The 21,706-nt window shown below is 44.5% G+C and overlaps 1 protein-coding gene across 1 annotated transcript in view; it reads left to right on the top strand.

The window, feature by feature from the left end:
* The window catches only part of TMEM241 (transmembrane protein 241), a 110,960-nt gene that overhangs the window by 12,750 nt on the left and 76,504 nt on the right, over nt 1-21,706 (top strand). The window contains exons 4-10 of the mRNA XM_065399764.1: nt 593-674; nt 4,803-4,880; nt 6,423-6,448; nt 8,900-8,951; nt 12,179-12,227; nt 14,587-14,632; nt 16,483-16,518. Coding sequence (XP_065255836.1) covers nt 593-674; nt 4,803-4,880; nt 6,423-6,448; nt 8,900-8,951; nt 12,179-12,227; nt 14,587-14,632; nt 16,483-16,518 — 369 coding nt within the window. The remainder of the gene's footprint in view (nt 1-592; nt 675-4,802; nt 4,881-6,422; nt 6,449-8,899; nt 8,952-12,178; nt 12,228-14,586; nt 14,633-16,482; nt 16,519-21,706) is intronic.

The raw sequence follows: 21,706 nt of genomic DNA on the forward strand, positions 1-21,706 counted from the left end.
TTTGGCTTAGTCAAAGGTATGTCATTATGAAAACTCAAGAGGCAAATCCCACAGGGGCTAAGTGACCTGTAGGAGGAATATGTTTGCAGACCTAGCTGAGGAATAAACATGTACATCCTGTGTGTGTGTGTGTGTGTTTTTTATATATATATATATATATATATATATAGATAGATAGATATAAACACACATATGCATCACACAGGGCATTTTATACCTTCATCTGTCAGTTCTTCCAACTTCTATTGAGCATCAGTGATGCCAATTAAAATGAAAATTTCTGTCAAAATCAATCCGAACAATTGCTGTTAATGGAAGTTAAACAAGTATTCTGGGAAGATATATATTGGGGAGCACAACTGCTGCTTCAGTAAAAGGGAAATTTGGGGTTAGGTAAGTTAACTTGTTCTTTTCTGTCCTGGAGAGTTCCTAAGTAAGTCGGGGGTGGGAACGTGGGGGCAAAACACTGAATTAAATATGTACAGCTTTACTTGAGAAAGCCCTTTTACATTGTCCAGTATAAACAACTACTGCTAATGGCCATTTGTAAAAGGAATGTGGTAAATAATGGTATTGTTCATTTTTTTTACAGATCTGAAGTACTGACATGGCTCCCGGCTTCAGCGCTTTTTGTGGGCATTATCTATGCAGGTTCCAGGGCATTATCTAGATTGGTAAGGAACATACCAATGGAAATGAATAACCAGATTCTCTATACTTCATGGATAAAGAAAATATTCTACAAGCAAGGATTTCAGTGCTGTTTTACTAACACTACTAGAGATTAGAGTGTTGATTCTGCAAGATGTAGAGCATCACTGAGATGTACCTCGCACCCTGAACTCCCACTGACTTCAGTGATGGCGGAGAGGACTCAGCACCTCCCAGGAATGCTCAGCATCTTGCAGAATAGAGCCTCGACAATCTGCCTTATGCAAACAGAAGTTGCTGGAGGAGTTACTAACTCTGTTTTTTAAATTGTTTTCCTCTGTTGCAAATGAGATACATAATGAGATCAGTGGAAAAGGCTTGTGTCCCTTTTACAGGATATTTTTGATACATTATGGGGTTTGAAAAAATAAATTGCAAATTGTCTATTTGGGAAGAGATTAAAGGATTGAATAGATTCATAAAGTCATTTAAACCATAATAGGCCAGTGAAGTTCTAGGTGAGGTCAAGTATGCTTTAAGTAATATTTAATATCATTTGTTTAAATTGCCTTCAGTATTTTTGAAAATGAAAATCCTGTGACCTTATTTTAAAAAACCCATAGCAGTATTTTATCGGAATTGTCCAGTCTGTGTGATCAGATGCTGTGCAAACTACCCTATGAGTTTTGTCAATGCATCCCAATCCAGACCTAGACAACACTCTTCAACTCCACGGCCAGATCATACCCACCCACATTAAAACCCACAGGAGGGATGGGGAGGGAAATCTCCATAAGGATCTGCTTGCAGTGATACACCTCAGCTTCATCTTGTTGGGTGGAGAGGGTGAAGGGCAGGGCCCCCCACTGCCATGGAAAAGGCTGTGGGGCCCAATCTCATTCCTTGTGGGTTACAGTGGATCTTCAGGAAACTGGGACCATTTGCCTGTAGATGGAATCTCACCCCGGTCACCTACAATGGTGGCCTCTCTGGCTCCTCATTAGAGCAGATCCATTTGGCTTCTCCTGGCTGTGACTAACCACAGATCCTTTAGAAAGGGCTAAAAGGAAACAATAAAGCATCCTCAGGCTTCAGGCTGTATTGTCTTCTCTGCCTGCATTCCATAGGGATGGAGGAGGTACCGAGTAAGTCCTCCTCAGTCAGATCCCTGGTTCACCCACTCCTCCCTTGGTTTACCCAGTTTCTACTCCTTCCCTACTGCCTGGATACATGGACATCCAGGAAAGAGGGGAATGTCTTTTGGGGGGAGAGGAAGGGTTGAGCCCACTTCTGTGCAGGATGGCAGAGATCCACACAATGAGGTTTCCGTCCATGCACAGATCTTAGTGGTCCATGTCCTAACCTCTGTTGAACAGAAGCTACCAGTCGTACTTGGTTTTGTGATGTGGACAAATGGGGATTTAAGGGCCAATCCTGCAAACACTTGGGCACATGAGAAAGTTACTCATGGGAATAGTCCTATTAGGTTCATGGACCCTAACTGGTGTGTAGGTTCATGTATTTGAGTGAATTTCACTCCTGAATGCATGCTTCAATGTCCACTATAGGCATATAATACAGACGTAAGGAAAATTGATTTAGCAGATCACTGGAGTTGGGCCTGCTCTCATCAGCGGTATGTTTGGCTCTTGGATCCAGTGATTTACCTCCCAAGTAGAAATTAAATTAATTTCATGGGACATGCCAAGGGCCCAATCCTGCAAACACTTATGAGTGAATAATTTACTGTAGTGAGTCGGTGTGGCTCCCCTCCTGTCCTGAAGAGGGAGCCCCGGCGCAAACACCCAAGTGGGCGGAGCCACCGCCGCCTGTCCCCGCCCCCCGGAAGTCACGGGGCGGGACAGGAAGTATAAAGGCCGGCAGCCAGAGCTCAGTCAGGCCCCGGCCACCGCAGGGAGCAGACGTGCGGTCGGGAGCTCCCCGCCAGGATACCTCGGAGGCCCGAGGTGGATGCCCTAGCTGGCCGGAGCTGCCCAGAGCTCATTACGAGGAGGAGCCGCCGGAGCCCGTCCGCTCCTGTCGCTGGGAGGCGCCCTTGGAACTCCCCCACAGCAACCCCGAAGGGGAGGCCCCGCCAGGACCCTTGCAGCCCTGCTGTTATCCGGAGGAGCCGCCCGAGGGCCAGTGGCCGGATTTCCCTACAGAGCTACCGGATCTGCCACCAAGCCCCGGCCGAGAGGAGGCTCCACTGATGGACTGGACCGCACCCGGTGCCACAGACGAGGTAGGCCCCGAGGGGGATAATGGAAGTAGCCCGGGGGTAGCCGACCCCAGTCAGGCTACAGAGGCCTGTGAGCCCATGGCAGTGTGTTTCGGTCAGGATACCCCACTGACCGGCAGCGACACTAATCGCTGCTAGGGCCCCGGGCTGGGACACAGTGGAGTGGGTGGGCCTGTGTCCCCCCCTGCCACCCACACTCACGGGTGGCAGGCTTCCCCCTCACCCAGCGTTCAGGTAGGGACCTGAGCTGCTTACCTGCCCGTCTGCTCAGCCCCTGCTACAAAGGGCCTGAGCTTATTGACTGCTTTGTGCCCAGCCCCTGCTACAAAGGGCCTGCGCTTATTGACTGCTTGTGCTCAGCCCCTGCTACAAAGGGCCTGAGCTTATTGACTGCTTGTGCTCAGCCCCTGCTCCAGAGGGCCTGAGCCACTGAGTCCTGAGCTAGCTGACTGTTTATACCGTGTGTGGTGAGTCGGTGTGGCTCCCCTCCTGTCCTGAAGGGTCGAGCCCCGACACAAACCCTTTTACACTTACACACATAATTGTTTACTGTATTGGGCTCTCTATTATTATTTGTGCACGTCACAAAAAACACTGTCCATCTCTCTGCTCAGGACAGGTCTGGAACTGGAAGAAGATTGCTTGCGTCTGGACTGAGATGCATTGACAGAACTATGTCGGGAAGTCTGCACAGAATCCAATTGCACTGGCTGGTCCAGACAGTAAACCTTCCATTCATGAGAACTAAAGCCACTCATACATTTAAAAAAAATATTCACATCAAAGATAATAAACATATGGAGAAGGTTAACTGAGCTGGTCAAATTGGAGCAATTGTTGGCTCTAAAACACATTTCTTTTTACTCTAGAAGGAGCCAATAGCATACAAAAAAAGTAGTAAATTGGCTCCACTAAAGGAAGAATGTAAATTCTGGTGTCAACTTTCCTTGGATTTCATTATTTCTAGATTTTCCTATTATTGTGTCTAGCTCAAGATGCTTATATTAGATGGTCTCATTTTAACTTTCTCACTTGGCATCAGAAGTCCAAGTCCAGCTGTGGGGTCAGGACTTGTTAGGTTTTCATTACCAGTGAAAGAGCAACTGACAATTTGCTGCCTACATGCACTTTTGTTTGCTTGTTTTTTTCCCCATTTTCTTGCTAATTTAAAGGTGTCTAAAGCAATCATTGTGTAAATGTGTTCATTGCTCCATTTGAATTGTCATTATAGCTAGGAATGTTTTAGTAGGGACATTTTGTCCAGCTATTTGAAAAAGAAGAACAAAACACATAAAAATGGTTTGAGGCTTCTTTGCAAAATAAAATCTAAGATGTATTTGGTGCATACACTATTTATCATCCAAGTGGATCTCAAGCACTTTACAAACATGAACTAATCTCTCCGAGACTGTTTTCCCCATCTGTGGATGTTAATTTTTACTTTTCTCACATGAGTATTTTGAGAATTAAAATCAACATTTTCTGACGTTGGGTTGCCTCGGTTTTTGGCTGTCAATCTGAGACACCTCAGACCTGATTTTCAAAAAGTGCTGAGCATCTGCAGTATAGTTGACTTCACCTGGAGTCAGATTAATCACTATTATTGTTGTCTATTTCTTGATTACTTTCATTGGAGTAGCAGCAAGAGGCTCCTCTGGGTCCTTTTGGCTTGAAGGTAGAATTCCAGTACTGCTTGAGTACCTTATTCTATACTACTTCCCTAGTTTATGACAATTCTCTATAGGAGAAACTGATGGTAAACCTGTAAAACCATGGCATCCACAATGCCTTATTCTTAAGTAACACCCAAGTTTCTGTATCAATAGACAGATATAGGAAAATGAATAACCGCTTACTGTAGAGAGAGAGGGTACTAATTCTGAATGTCATTTTCCTCCTCCGGTGGCAGCCAATTCCTGTGTTCCTTACTGTCCACAATGCAGCAGACGTTATAACCTGTGGATTCCAGAAGTTTGTGCAGAAAGAGGTAATTGATATATGAAAGGCCAGTTCCAGGAATGTAACTGCACTATAACAAGATGCTGTATTTCTTTTAATATCTAAATTAGTCCTGCATGCTTTCCTGTCTGCACTGATTGCACTGCAGTGAGTCTCAGAGACAGCAGTCACTGTCAGCAAATATCAAGCTATTGACCTTTTCCTTGGCTAGGGAAATACTTTGAATGTATATTGACAATTTGATCTGTATTTTTTAAGACTGGTTTGATCCTAATGACTTGTTCCTTTTGAAAATGAAAATCCCATCTCCTTTTGCCAGATATAAGAACTTGATCCTTTGACCTCAATAGCAGGAGAATTGGGCCCCTTAAATCTTGCAGGTACTGTGTGTATAGTGATTTGATAAATGATATGAGTCTTGTGAACTATACACAGCTGGAATTGATCGCATCTGATCATGAAAGTTGGGGGGTGGGGGGTGGGAACCATACATTTTTAGATGCTCTGGGGTATGTTTGCACTGCTTTTTAAATCCCATGGCTGCGAATCTCAGAACCCAGGTCTACAGACTTGGGCTCATCGGGTTTGCGCTACAGAATTAAAAACAGCTGTGTGGACATTCGGGTTTGGGCTGGAGTTTGGGCTCTGAAGCCCAAGAAGGCAGGGTGGGCTTCAGAGACCGAGCCCCAGCCTGAACCACAATGTCTACACAGCTGGTTTTAGGGCCATAACTATGAGTCCATGTCTATAGACGCAGGCTCTGAGACTTGTTGCCATGTGTTTTAAAACGCAGTGTAGCTGTACTCTTATAGAGTGCAATTCCCATTTAAGTCAGGAGAAAGATTCCCATTTCCTTTAATAGGAGTGGGATCTGTCTCTAGTCTTAAGATGTATTGGAGATCCTGCTTATTAGATATCAGTGTGATTTGCTGTGTAGAGTGGCCCTGGCAAGCACTTCACACCACATGAAGCCTCCTCTAGTTTGAAAGGAATCTTCCATTAATTACATCTCTGGTGTGTAGAATAAAAGACAAACAGCCAGCACTGGGTGCCACTAAAAAACTGAAGCTCAAAGACTGTACAAATGTCTATAATTTGATCCAGCCGCGCCACAGTTTGGGTGTATTGACATCCAGGCTTTTGGCTCACTCCAAGATGAAGGCCAGGTATGAAATTCATATCTGGTTTCAGGTTAAGATGACCAGTATGCTGAAAATTCAGTTCTGAGATTGGTTTATGCCAATCTATAATCCTCATTCTACTGCAAAGTAAGTGTCCCAGTCAAGCACAATGGCTGGTTTATTGTTGTTTGTCAGCCTCTGAACCAATTTATTTGCCGGTTGGAATGATCTATAATGGCTTTAACTCTTTGTTGGGAGACTCTTTTCCACCATATGTAGAACTTATTTTATTAAATTATTAGTTCTGAATTTTTGTTATGTATAGCAAATATTTAGTCACCAGAGAAAATGTTTGAAATCTATCTCCCATCTTAATGCAAAAAATGATTACTTTTTCAGCGATCAGTCACTTTAAATCTTTTGAGCACATTTTCTTTCTTTTTATACAGCAGACCTCTCTCCTAAAAATCTGTAGGTAAGTTTTTTAAGCTACTCAGATGGGGTGAATTGCACTGGTTTTGGCTCTGGTTTCTATATTTGCTTCAGGTAATGGAACACCAAAACAATGTATAACTTAAGACACATTACTATGGGCAGCAGTAGGCCCACGTTGCAACATTTATGTAATTAAATTATCTTTATATATTTTCTAAAAACAATTGTATAAATAGATTTCCCCCCCGCCTTTGTATAATTTAAATGGCATTGCTGGAAGGCCAGTGATTATAACTAACAAACCATTGCATGCACGGGATGGAGGCAAAAAATGTTTTGGAAAGGAAACATATTTCAAGTTTAAGCTTCCAAAGGAAAATCATAAACAGCAAAAGAATGAAGCTTTAAAGTAGCTCAAGAATGGCCTTTCTGAAAATTATAGGGCCCAATTCTGCCACCCTTTCTCATGCTAGGTGGAAGAATCTGGCTCTTTATTTGTTGCCCCTATAAGTTTAACCTCTGAAAAGGAGAGAGGGAGAATAACAAATAGAAAAGCCATTCATTCAGAAGACCAAGTGCTCCTTCCCTTCCACACAACCCCTTAGAGGAGTGGTTTTCAAACTTTTTTTCTGGGGACCCAGTTGAAGAAAATTGTTGATGCCTGCGACCCAACGGAGCTGGGGATGAGGGGTTTGGCGTGTGGGAGGGGCTCAGGGCTGGGGCAGGAGGTTGGGTGCGGGAGGGGGTCAGGGTTCTGGGCTGGGGGTGCAGGCTCTGGGGTTGGGGTGCAGGAGGGGCTTCGGGTTTGTGTGTGGGGGGCTCAGGGCTGGGGTAGGGGATTGGGCGTGGTGTTGGGGCGCAGACTTACCTCAGGCAGCTCCCAGTCAGTGGCACAGCGGGGGTGCTAAGGCAGGCTTTCTGCCTGTCTTGGCACCGCTGACTGCGCTGCGCCCCAGAAGCGGCCAGCAGCAGGTCTGACTCCTAAGCGGAGGCCTGCAAGCGGCTTCGCGCCAACTCTTGCCCACAGGCACTGCCCCCCCCCCCAGCTCCCATTGGCCGGTTCCTGGCCAAAGGGAGTGCGGAGCTGGTGCTTAGGTCAGGAGCAGCGCGTGGAGCCCCGTGGCCCCCCCGCCTAGAAGCCGAACCCACTGCTGGCCACTTCCGGGGCGCACTGTGATGTCGAAATAGGTAGCCACTAGCCTGCCTCAGCTGGGCAGCACCGCCGATGGGACTTTTAACGACCTGGTCGGCGGTGCTGACCAGAGTGACCCAGTGCCTGATATGCTGCGACCCAGTACTGGGTTGTGACCCGAAGTTTGAAAAACGCTGCCTTAGAGTGTGGATTAGCCACTTTGTTTTGGAGCTTGAGAGTACAGCTGCCCCCTTGCCCCTAATCAGAGAAGATCAGTTTAACATTTATGCTGCTTAGAAGCAACACGTTCATTGATGTGTTAGAACTTTTTTCAATCCAGGTGTTTTTTCCCAGTGATCTTGTTATACATGGGTTTTGATCACTGGATTATCTCCATCAAGCATGCCTGAGTTTTTCTTGCTTGGTTTTGCTTTCCCCTGCCACATTTAAAAAAAAAAAAAAAAGGCCCAACAACCAAAAAACACCTCACAACCCTGGAAAACTAACTGCCAAACAATTGTTCATTATTGTTACTATTGATGCAGAGTTCCTAACTTTTCATGGTGTGTTGCAGAAATAAAGATAGACACGAACTTGGGCCCAAAATGCGTACATTCTGAATTAGGTGAATTTAAGAAATGACGACAACAGATGAAGGAAGAGATACATAGGGAGGGATGAGGGTTACAACAATTAAAGAAAACAGGCTTAATTCTGTCCTGCATCTGAGCTCCTCCTGGAGCAGGGGAGAAGGGTGCTGTCAAAGAGCAGGTTTTAGCTACCTGGTTCTGCAATTGACTCAGCCTTGACGTGAGTAAGAGCAGCTTTAGGGACCTTACACCAGGGGAGTATTGGTATATTAGAGCTTCTCTCCTTTGCACCCTCACTCCACCGTGGCCCCAGTGTGCTCCCTATGCTAGGAGTCGGGGGAGGAGTGGCTGGTGCAGGTGCCACCTCTGCTGGGCTTATGACAGCAGGGAACTCCCCTCAACAAGTGGAACTCTTTGCTGGCCATTTATCGCCATAACCTGACCCCCCTTTGTGCTGCCGGAGTGGTACAAAGGGACTGGATGGTAAGGGAGAATCTGGCACAATATGATTAATACTCTCAGGTACAAAGCTTGTCCACAGCATTAACTCATGTATATTTTGCACGGGTATTCTTTTCTGCTGATTAAATTCTTTTTTTGTTGTTAAATACAAAGGAGAATAGGTAAAATACCTTCCTGTTGGTGGAAAAGGTGATAATCTATGTAAAAATGAAGGGATGTCAGTGTGGGATTGAATGGAAATTCCCAATCTGATCTGAGAGTGCAGCATTGGGTTACGAACTATAGGTCTTTGTTTTCTTTCACACAGTGTGCTATTCCTCCTGATCGCAGCAGGGTGCCTTCCTTTGTTTGACATGCAGGTGGGTTCTGTTTTGTCAGCTGTCTTTGACCTTGGTATTTGGGAGTCCTGTTTCCAAGCAGGGGGAATATATTTGCATGGCTTTTGCTTGTGTGCTAAGGTAATTCACAGTCAGTTTTGTGAAGGGTTATAAAACTGTCTCCTTGGCCTATTATGTTTAATATAACTAGAGCTGTTGATTAATCGCAGTTAACTCAAGCGATTAACTCAAAAAAATTAATAATCACGATTCATCGCAGTTTTAATCGCACTGTTAAACAAGAGACTATCAATTGAAATTTATTAAATATTTTGGATGCTCTTCTACATTTTCATATATATCTTGTATTCTGTGTTGTAACTGAAATCAAAGTGTATATTTTGATTACAAATATTTTCACTGTAAAAATTATAAACAGAAGAAATAGTATTTTTCAATTCACCTCATACAAGTACTGTAGTGCAATCTCTTTGTCCTGAAGGTGCAACTTACAAATGTAGATTTTTAAATTTTTTTTTACATAACTGCACTCAAAAACAAAAAGTGTAAAACTTCAGAGGCTACAAGTCCACTCAATCCTACTTCTTGGTCAGCCAATTGCTAAGACAAACAAGTTTGTTTACATTTACAGGAGATAATGCTGCCCTCTTCTTATTTACAATGTCACCAAAAAGTGAGAACAGGCATTTGCATGGCACTTTTGTAGCTGGCATTGCAAGGTATTTACGTGCCAAATATGCTAAACATTCGTATGCCCCTTCATGCTTCGGCCACCATTCCAGAAGACATGCTTCCGTGCTGATGACGCTCATTAAAAAAATAATGCGTTAATTAAATTTGTGACTAAACTCCTTGGGGGAGAATTGTATGTCCCCTGCTCTGTTTTACCTGCATTCTACCATATATGTCATGTTACGGCAGTCTTGGATGATGACCCAGCACATGTTGTTGTTTGTTTTAAGAACAAGTTCACTGCAGATTTGACAAAATGCAAAGAAGGTACCAATGTAAGATTTGTAAAAATAGCTACAGCACTCGACCCAAGGTTTAAGAATCTGAAGTGCCGTCCAAAATCTGAGAGGGACGGGGTAGGGAGACTTTCAGAAGTCTTAAAAGAGCAACACTCTGATGCGGAAACTACAGAACCCAAACCACCAAAAAAGAAAATCAACCTTCTGCTGGTGGCATCTGACTCAGATAATGAAAATGAACATGCGTCGGTCCGATCTGCTTTGGATCGTTTTCAAGCAGAACCCATCATCAACATGGACGCATGTCCCCTGGAATGGTGGTTGAAGCATGCGCATCTGACACGTAAATATCTTGCGACACCGGCTACAACAGTGCCATGAGAACGCCTGTTCTCACTTTCAGGTGACATTGTAAACAAGAAGCGGGCAGCATTATCTCCTGTAAATGTAAACAAACTTGTTTGTCTGAGCGACTGGCTGAGCAAGAAGTAGGACTGAGTGGACATGCAAGCTCTAAAACTTTACATTGTTTTATTTTTGAATGCAGTACTTTTGTACATAATTCTATATTTGCAAGTTCAACTTTCATGATAAAGAGATTGCATTACAGTACTTGTATTAGGTGAATTGAAAAATACTATTTCTTTTGTCTTTTTACAGTGCAAACACTTGTAATAAAAAATAAATATAAAGTGAGCACTGTACACTTTAATTGTTGTAATTGAAATCAATATATTTGAAAATGTAGAAAACATCCAAAAATATTTAAATAAATGGTATTCTATTATTAACAGTGCAATTAATTACGTGATTAATTTTTAATTTTTAAAATTGTGCGATTAATCACGATTTTAAAAATCACGATTAATCGTGAAATTAAAAAAATTAATTGCTTGACAGCCCTAATAACAAAGTATATGATCATTATTATTTTATTTATTTGTATTGCGGTAGTTTTTAAGAGACTCAGTCTTGAGGAAGTATGTTCCAGTGGTTAAGGTGTTAGCCTGGGACTCAGGAAACCCAGGTTTAATTTCCTGCTCTGCCACAGACTTCCTAGGTGATCTTGAGCAAGTCACTTTGCTTCTCTGTACCTCAGTTTCCTATCTGTAAAATGGGGATAATAGCACTTGTGTTGTAAGGATAAATTATAGACTGTGAGATACAAAGATGGCCATAGAAGCATGGAGAGCATCTGTCTATGATAGACAGTCATAGACCAGGACCCCATTATTCAGGTACTGCACAAACATAACAGACAGATTGGGCCCTGCTCCCAAAAGCTCCCAAACTAAGTAGTAGGCGTTAAGGCATTTTTTCCCGACAGTAAAGTTTTTTGTATTTATGGTGTGTGTGCCTGTGTACTGAAAGAGTGGATACTGTAACAGAAGGTACACATCTGGGGCAGGCCTAGTGGTCTGCACTGCAATCTTTGTTTGATCCAGTCATATGTTCTCTCCTGTTACAAGCCTGCAGAGGTTGAGAATCCTAGGGTACGTGTACACAGCAAAAAATACCCCCGCAGCAGTGAGTTTCAGAGCTTGAGTCAATTGACTTGGGCTTGCAGGTCTTGGGCTGCTGGGCTAAAAAATAGCAGTGTAGATATTTGGGCTCGGGCTGGAGCTGGGGCTCTGAAACCCAAAAAGGAGAAAGGGTCTCAGAGCCCAGGCGCCAGCCTGAGTCCAAACATCTACACTGCTATTTTTAGCCCCGCAGCCCAAGCCCAGCAAGCGTGAGTCAGTTGACCCTGGCTCTGAGACATGCTACTACAGGTCTTTTTGGCTGTGTAGAGGTACCCTTGGAGAGACGGAATGACTGGCTACTGTGGGAAGAAACACATTACAGTACTCTGCAGCAGTCCCCCGTCTGCTATGCTAATTTAGGAGAATTGGTTGTGACAGGTTTCTGAGGGAGTCATGTCTCTTCTCCTCTGCTTGAAGAAGAGTAGCTGCAATGCCAGGGTTTGACAGCAGAGAGTGGAGATTAGGGGGTTGGATTCTCAGGTTATTTAAATCAATGCATGGAAGCCAATTGAACTATACTGATTTTTACCAGCTGATGAGCTGGTCCATGGAATATAAAGTCCAGATACACAGAGGGAGGATGATCTTCTGGGCTCTAAGAGAGTCTTTGAGAAATCTTTAATCTCTCCTAATGTGTTGTCGTTTATAGTGCAGTTCCCATTGCTTTTAATTTGTGAAACCAAATACAAAAGAAGTATTTGTGGACGTATTTACATGCATGTGCATTTATTTATTTAGCTGTTTTCTGTTGCAGTTTGATCCAGATGGCTATTTCTGGGCTCTAATTCACTTGATCTGTGTTGGTAAGTTTTGAAAAACTTGTCTGAGAAAATAAACCCATCAAGCAGGGAAATTATGGCCTTCTTGTGAAGATAGGGAAATTTAAACTGATAATAGAAAGAAGAAAAAATACTTTGATGAAAGATAAGAGGGTTTATTGTCATACTGCCTTGCACAGCAGAAAATAGGAAAGCCCGCCCCCTCTGCCTTTATAGCTTTTTAAATTGAAAACAACAATAGAGGAAAGTAGGTATGGCAGTCAATGGTAACTGGATCAGAAATTTCACATATCATTTTAATAAACAGTGGTTGTTTTGCAGGGTTTTGATGCTGTGCTCACTAATAGATCTTCCTTGGAAAACATTTACTAATAGCTTGTGGTCTGGGCGTTACTTACACACACTGATTTCATTTAAAATGTCCGTTAACAGATAATATTTTAAAATACTGAAAATCTGTGCAGAACATACTCCTGGAGGAAGGGTGGTGAAATTTTGGGTTATATTTGTATATGAGTATACAATCCTCTTGCATTTTTTAATTTAAACTGTGGTTTTCTTTTCTATGGGCATTTGGATATTTTTCTGTAATTTGAATAAATTCTGGGATTATTGGCTTTGGCATAGTAAATCTGATGTCAGTGACACACTCTTTCCATGGTAGTTTAAACAGTCAAGCCTGGAGAATTTGCAGATCAGGAAAGTAGCAATAATTATTAATACATTTATTAATATATAGGGTCTTAGCCATAGGTCATTTACAAAAAATAAATTCTAATTTTAAATTGACACAACTCAATAAAACATATACACATTTTAAAAGGACAAAATTTAAAAACACAGGATTAATCAGTCTCCGATTCATCTACATCTTTAAAATCACCACCCCTAGAGAGGTGGTCTTGTGGCTAAAGCATTGGACCAGGTCTCAGAAAACCTGAGCTAATTCTTGGCTCTGCAATAGACTTGCTGTATGTCCTTGGGCAAGTCCCTCAAACCTAGATCCTCCTGTTTGGTGCCTAACCTCTGAAGATCTGGGCCTTGGTCTCTCTGTGTGTCAATTCCCCATCTGTAAAATGGGGATAATAGTACTTCCTTTCCACCTGGTCTATTAAGGTTATAAACTCTTTGGTGCAGGGATTATCTCTTACTGTATGTTTGTATAGTGTCTAGAGACTCTATTCTAGTCTGGGACAAGCTATGGTGTTAATCTGTGTGATGGGGCGTCCACCCCACACTGGCAGAGAAGGGGTTAATACAGCCCTGGGAAGACTGCACAAGAAGCAGCCAATAGGAGAGAGGCTGCAAGGAACAGCCAGTCATGGACCAGTGGTCCCATATAATAAGAGCCACAGGGCAGAGCAGGGTCAGTTGCTGCTGGGAGCCCAGGGAGTAAGGACTGCATCCCTAGAGGGCTGAGAGAATTGTAAGCACCTTGGACAGAGCAGTGGCTGGCTCCTGGGACTGAGCCGCTGTGTGCCTTGAGGTGAGGGTGAAGAAGATGCTAGGGCCATGGGGAAGTGGCCCAGGGAAACAGAGCAGCATTGACAGTAGAACAGCAGGAGGCTGCTATTTACAGGGTCCCTGGGTTGGGGCCTGGAGTAGTGGGCAGGCCCTGGTCCTCCCCACTTGCCACTGGGGAAGTGGCTGGACTGTTGGACAGAGATACCCCTTCCCCCCACCTCCCGAAAGGGGGAAATACAGATGACGACCTACTGGAGGGCTGAGTTGAGAAGAGGATGCTGCGAGAGGAGCCGTAGGCAGGAGCAAAGACAGAGTGCTGATGGCAGACCCTGGATGGGTTGGCCTCAAGCTAATCCCCAGCATGACCTGGAGGAGGTGCCAGTCTGGCAATGAGGGCTGCATCCTGTGACAACCTGTTCCACAATAGTCTGCTGCACACTAAGTGCCCACATGGACCCTGCAGATATGCACTGTTTTCTAGTGATTTTTGATCTAACTTGCTTTGAAACAGGACTAGATCAAAGCACACTAAGGCACTATTAGGGTATGTCTATGCTGCAATGAAAAACCTGTGGCACTGAATCTCAGAGCCTGGATCAGCTGACTCAGGCTCAGAGCCAGGGCTCCAGCCTGAGACCACAAGTCTACATTACAATGTTATAGCCTTGCAGCCCAAGCCCCACAAGCATGATTCAGCTGATCTGTGCCAGCAGGAGCTGTGCCATAGGTCTTTTATTGCAGTGTAGCAGTGCCCTCAAGAACAGTTATTTTAGGTTATTTTTGTTAGCAATTGTGTGCATTCTTTGTGCCATGCTGGTACAAAGTACAAATATCTGTGTGTACAACTGTCAAATGAATATAGCACGTTAACCAGAATGATCATGTACTAGACCAGTTACACATGTCATTTCAATTACAGGGGTTTACAAAGTCATTCACAAGTTGTGGAAAACTAGTTCCTTAAGGTAACTTTTTTGTTTTTGTTTTCTTTTTTTAAAGGAAAGGCATGGCCATCATAGAAGGGTAGACATTTATTTAGAGGACAGGTAAACTATAGGCCTCTCCACTCTGCTTTATTGAGATAAGTGAGGTGACCCTTGATACATTAACTTTCTTTGGGCTGGTCTACGCTGGGGGGGGGGGGGGGGGATCGATCTAAGATACGCAACTTCATCTACGCGAATAACGTAGCTGAAGCTGAAGTTGAAGTATCTGGGGTCCACACGAATCGAATTACCTGGGGTCCACACGGCGCAGGATCGACGGCTGCGGCTTCCCCGTCGACTGCGCTACCGCCGCTCGCTCTGGTGGAGTTCCGGAGTCGACGGTGAGCGCGTTCGGGGATCGATATATTGCGTCTTAACGAGACGCGATATATCGATCCCGGATAAATCGATTGCTACCCGCCGATACGGCGGGTAGTGAAGATGTACCCTTTGATGGCTACCAACTGACCAATAGTAACTTTTCTGATAAAATGAACAGTGTTGACTGTCATCCTTATGTTACACCTAAGTGTATTGTATACAGCACTAAGATGAACACTGCTAACTCATGTTTGAATTCACTTTAAACAGTACATCATGAATGAATCATGGCCCAATTCAGAAAAACATACCTCTTGATTCCTGGCACAGTTATTTTAAGAACATTGGCTTGTGTTAAGCTTGAGTGCTGCAGAGTCTGCACTTATCTTTTTTTCTCTCTCTCCACTATAACAGGTGCAGGACAAAATTTTCAAAAGCACCTAAGTGACTTAGGTACCTGAAACCCATGGACTTTCAATGAGATTTAGGTGCCTTGATCATTTAAGTACTTCTGAAAATTGTACCCCAATCCTATGAGCACTTTAGCACTTGCGTAATTTTACTCATGTGAGTAACTCCTTTGAAATCAAGTCGGCCTGAATATTTGTCCTGTCATTAGTCTGCAGTAGCATATATGGATATGGGTGCCTGTGGCTGCAGGATATGTACGTATAAACTGTATTATAATATGGTTAGACTGAAATATATTTTCCAGACTGGTTGCCATATGTGTTTAAAGATGAAGGGTACGTCTACATTGCAGTGTAAGCTCAGGTTAGCAGAACTCGAGTTAGCAGGCCCTGGGTTTGTTAACGTAGGGCGTGAGTGTCTACACTCATTTGTAACCCCAGATTAGGAGTTGTTGAATTTTGGGTCCCAGCCTGGGGCTCCAGCATCTACACTACATTATGTTGGCCGGAGTGCAACCATCGATATCCCAGACTTTCTAGCACCCTCCCAAAAGGTGGCTACTCCAGACCTTTGTTCATGGTGCATTGTGGGAAAATTCGACTGTCCACCAAACTTGCCTTTCCCGAGGACAAAGAAAGTCAGCCCATGAGATTGTGGAATTATTTTGGTGGATTCCCAGAGTACGAGTCCAGTGGGGCTGCAGCTACATTGCAAAGCAATAGAGCTGGGCCCCAGCTTGACTCAGGCTCAGACCTTTCACCCCCCTGGAGTCCTGGGACCCTGAGTCCGAGCCCTGGGTTAGTGTGAGTTGTGTGTAGGTGGAAGGCTGGTTAATCTTGTGCCTGAGTTCGAACCCTGGGCTTACACTGCAATGTAGACATACTTTAAGCGCCCAATGCTTAGTCAGACAAAACTTCTATATACGTTAATGGGAGTTTTTCCTTAGTAAGGACGACTAAGCAATACACTTGAAATATTGTTAAAACCATTTAAATGTTTGTAATTAATATATTGATATTTTAAATCACTGCTAGTTAGAAAGTGCTGCCATTAAACTGCTTTACTGATAGAGCTTTTTTTTTCTTTTTTCTTCCTAGTGATTTAGACCAACAATATATAAACTATGTATTCAGGTAAAATGAATTTGCTTTTGATACACAGTGATTGTTCTTAGGTGTTGGATGTTTCCATTTTCAACAGTGCCTTGTTTCAGAAGCACAGCTGATGCTCCTGCTAACCAAATAAATCTAATGTACCTTTATAAAAGGGCCTGGGTCCAACAGTAGAATATTTGGGGGTGAGATAATGGGTGTACATGCCAAGTTACACTTGAAAAGGTAACTGTTTTAACTATGAGTGATCACCGATCTCCCAAGGTAAGATTGACACAATGACTTGATGAAAGCAAACCTGGAGGAGAGCAAGCAACACCAATTATTACCAAAGGGGAGGTATTAAGTATAGACACATCCCATGCAAAAAGCATTGGCAATAACTGTGATTGTTAAAAATGGTGCTTTATATGGGGCAGATAATTCAGACCTCTAGTTGTTGGCATTAACTGGGCGTATCGAATCATAGCCAAGGGGAGTCAGTGAGCATGGCTGTTTCTGGATTTTTGCAAGTCCTTATCTGAAGTAAGCTAAGTAGGGCCCTGTAATCAAACCTCCCTGCTCGCCTGTGAATACCCATGCTGAACCCAGTCACCTTTTGCCTGCCTGTGCCAAACACCAAGTGATATCTAGAGGCAGGCACAAAGTACGTCCATATTTTTACTTTTGCTTTGTTATTGAGGGATGGGAAATAATACTGTGGCAGCCTTCATCTGCTTGTGAGTCTCTCTGACCCCTGGTGAGCCCCAGGCATGCACACTATTAGATGGTGCTAGAGAAAGATGACATTGAAAGGGAAATAAAATCAAGAACTTGAAGTAGGAGCAGAACCAGATGAAAGAATGACTGGAGATGAAAATGTGTTGTGTGGATGTGTGCCTGCCTGAGTGGGCCTTATACAGACACATCAGTGGGTTAGACCTAAGGCAGTTAGTTGACTACCTTTACCTTGTAACTCTATTAACATAAAGTTAAAAAGCAGGGTCCAGACCTCTTCACCTTAGTTAGATAAAACTTTCCAATTTGCATGAATAAAGTGAGCTGGAGTAGGCTGCTATTGCAGGTTTTGTATGTGCCAAAGAAAATCTAGCAATACAGCATGCACTGATAGTGTATGAGTATCCATTTGCATGATGCAGTTTCATGTCCTAAGGCAATCAATCTGTTCTCCTAGGTTTCTTAAGTAAAAAGCAAATTTTTGACAAAGGAGACAGACACCTGTTGTAATTTTGAACGCTGGTTCATTCACATAACTGCAAATATGGTGTTTATGCATAAAAATAATCTATTAATTCTTGACTGAGTGGTTCTGCTTAGAACATCCTAAATGGGTCTATTGTCTAATGATCAGGTGGAAAAGCAAAGCAAGCAATAAAATCCTATTCCTTGTAATTAGCACTTGCATGAACTATGAATCTCCATTGTCATTTAGTTGAAAACTACAGATAGGCCCAAACCTTAGATTCAGATCTTGGATCCAAATCTGAATTTTGCAGCTTGCAAATTTAGGGCCAGATTATCTGCTGTCAAGTATCAGAGGGGTAGCCGTGTTAGTCTGAATCTGTAAAAAGCAACAGAGGTCCTGTGGCACCTTTAAGACTAACAGCAGTATTGGAGCATAAGCTTTCGTGGGTGAATGCCCACTTCATCTGATTTCTTTGATTAGAAGGGAGGCAGGTGGTTGGAAACTTACATTTCTTTGATTTGGCTCTGTGGGATTTTTTTTTTTTTTTTTTTTTAAGGGACATTCAGTTCCATGGCAATTAGGCATTGTTGAGACCAGGGAAAAGTGGGTTTTTTGTTTTTAAATGTGTTAACTAGAACATTTTAATTAAGTGCTGTTTAAAACTGTGTTAGCCAGTTATGGTCAACCTAGGGCACAGCTGCCTTTAACAGATGTTAAGAATCTTAGGGTGAGCAGACGTCCCGTTTTTTAAGGGACAGTCCCGTATTTAAGCCCTCCTGTGGGTGTCCTGACTTTTTCTTAGAAAATACGGGACAATTTGCCTGTTTTTGTCTCTCCCGCCCCCTCCCGCCCCCCCAAATCCATACTGGCAGCTCGTGCTGGTGGCTGGATCCCTGCTCGCCAGCCACCCACCCACTAGCGGTGAGTGAGAGGGGTCCAGTGGCCGATGATGGGGGTGGAAGTACAAGGCTGGTGGCGGGGCCAAGCTGAAGTGCGTGGGGCCGGCTGCTCCCCCTGCTGGTCCATCAGCGCAGCCACGCTGACTGCCAGCTCTTGGCCAGGAGGACCCCGCCCACCGTCCCGTTTCCGGCTGGCACTGGCTGTGAGCTGCAGTGGCTGGTGAGTGTGGGCAGGTGCCAGGTGGCAGCTGGTTACATGTCACCTCTGCTGCTCACCCATCGGCCTTTATGTGCTCCCCTCTCACTGTCTTCTCCCTGTTTTGCCACTTTGCCCCACTTCCCCAGCCCCGCTGCTCCTCCATATCCCCCCCAGTGGGGCGTGTCCCACTCCCAGTGCTGTGCAGAGAACCAGCCCCTGGTCGGGGCGCTCAGCTCACAAACAGCCTGGCTGGCAGGCTCCTTCTTTCCTCCACTGCCTTTGGCTGGGCCAGTGCCCCGGGAAAGCGCTGGACCAGGGCAGCCTCTCCGCCCCTCAGCTAAGCTCTGGAGTGGCGGGGGTGGGGGTTGGAGGGAAGCGATTTCCAGCCTGTTCATGCCCTGACCCTGCAGGCTCCACAGCAGCCCCCTGGGCAGGGGCTTAGCACCCTCTTCACCCCCCCAACCCTCTGCCCAAGGTCCTGCCCCCAGGGAGTGCGGGGCTGCTCTGCCCCCTAGGCACCCTCGCCTGCTGAGCCACCTCTCTGGCCCAGTTTGCTAAAGCCCCTGCAGTCAGGTTCCCTGGGCCTTCATGCACAATGCATCCTTAGGGCTTAACCCCTTCCTGCCCACGCTGTAGCTGGGGGACAGGAGGTGGCTGGGTTATGTCGGTGGCCGGGTTATGTCGGTGGCCAGCAGCAGCCTGGAGGTGTTAGCTGCCTCTTGACACTGTGCAGGCAGGAAAGGACAAGCTGCTTCCAGCCACGGGGGCGGAGGGAGGCGGTATGGGGGAAGTGATGAGCTCTGCAAAGATATGAGCCAGGTCATCCCTCCCCACTGCATCCCCTGCGGCTGGAAGCAACTCCCATCCCTTCCCTCCTGCACAGTGCCGAAAGGCTGCTGCTGGCCATCTTCTGGTGTGAACCCTGGAAGAAATCTGGGAAGGGGGGCATGTGACCCTGCATGTCCTGGTACCCCCCCTCCCCCGTGTTGCCTCAGGAAGATGCGGCACCAGGTACCAGGAGAGGCAAGTCCATCCTGGGGCTCCAGCGAGGCATGGACGGCAGACAGCACTGGGCAGGGAGGATGGGGTTGGTCGGTTACCTCCCCAGTGTGATAGAGGTGTATGGGACTGTGTGTGTCACCCCTCCCTGTGTGAACCCTAAATCCTTAAAGATAAGAAGGTTAAAAAAAGAATCCAACTACGCAGTATTTCTTTTTAACCGGGGCTCAGTCAGCTTGATGTTAATTTGAATGTTTGTAGTGCATAGTTCTGATTGATTGCCGTTGAACTCACTTGAATACAAGTAATTTTACCAGGTGTCCTGTGTTCAGCATTGGGAAATGTGGTCACCCTAGTTAAGATGGTCAAGTTAAAGCCTGTGAGGAAGCCTAAGATTAAGCTTGACCAGCGTAGAATGTTGTACACACTGCCTTGTCTACACCAGACTTCTAGAATGTGTTAGTTAGCATGTGTTAGCTAACAACACACCTTGTATCCTTGTTCAGACAAGGCCCCAGTCTTCTGAGATGCCAGGTTCTGTGAATGTGTGGTGCTTCTCACTGGCCTTGTCTACTTGAGCACTTTTCAGGAAATTTCACACTATTAGACTAGTTGTAGCTCCGCTGCGTACTGACGGTGTGGAAAGGGGCAGCCTCTGCTGCATACTGATGCTGCTGGTGCCTGTATCTTCATATTATCTAACCCTGATCAGATGGTTTACATTTGACTATGCAGGAAAAAGCCACCGTGTGAACACAACTTGACAGTGATTGCTGTAACAGGGTCAGATGAAAGTGTTACCGCCTGGTTATGAAAACAGAGTTGCACTTTTACTGTAGATGATGCCTGGATGGAGCATTAAAAATTTTGCCCCAAGCTATTGGATGGCTTTAATATATTAGTATAAAGTTCTTTTTTTAAAAGATCAAATATTTGCTCCATCTAGTATTGCCAAGAGTGTAACTGAAACAAACTAAATATCTTAATGCCTCCTGTCCCTGCATGCACTGATTCTTGTTTAAAATCTGTAATGAATTTTTTAGAAGACTGTCTTTAGTGTGGGCATTAGAAACATGGAGGTGGACTTTCCAGAACTAGATAGGTCTGAAGAAGGATTTGCTGGATTTTGAAAATATGGCATTTCTCACACCTCATCACTTAAAGTATCTTTCTCAGAAAGTTGACCACCATTTATGTGATATTTCTTAAAACTATTCTAGAAAAGCCTATTAAAGTTCACTTTTACCAGTCTGCAAATAATCGGTCAGCCACATAGCCCGGTTAGAAACCTTTCGTCTCTAAAAGCTGGGAAGTTTGGTTCCAATATCAACGACTGGGTGCTCTAGCTGACCATTTTGAGGGCCTCCCTCATAACTGGATTGTCTGATTCAGTCTTATTGTCCTGTTCTTTTCAGGGGGCATTTTGCTGCTCTAGAGTAGAGCAGCAGGACACAGCTACCTCTCCATGGGCTTTAACTCATCTTGTTGCTTTCAAATTTACCAGCACTTTGAGAGGTCTGAGAGACCTAGCAAGGTTCAACCAGCAAAGAGATGTGTTTACTGCTCTTCCTTTTCCTTTGTTCCTCCCTTCCCATCTATTGCGTCTTTGGGCTTTGGTCATTGTCCCCCCGCCATACCCTCCACACAAAATGAGTGGTGTGTTGACTGTGACATATACAGTTTAAATATTTAAGAATCTACTTTGATAAAATGGTGCAAATATTATATACATTGTATGGAATGCTGAGTCTTCTGTTCACTAGCAAAACTAATTTAGAGCTAATTCCAATAGCTGTATAATCCCCAGTCCTTATAGGGCCTATTTTGTCATGACTTAGAGTGGGTTTGTTATTTTAATCAGCACATGGACGATAAATCGCAGGGAATTAATCTGCAAAATGCCACAGTCTGCCTCTGTTGCTGTTG

The sequence above is a fragment of the Emys orbicularis genome, chromosome 2, assembly GCF_028017835.1.
Source record: "Emys orbicularis isolate rEmyOrb1 chromosome 2, rEmyOrb1.hap1, whole genome shotgun sequence".
Classification (NCBI taxonomy): Eukaryota; Metazoa; Chordata; order Testudines; family Emydidae; genus Emys; species Emys orbicularis.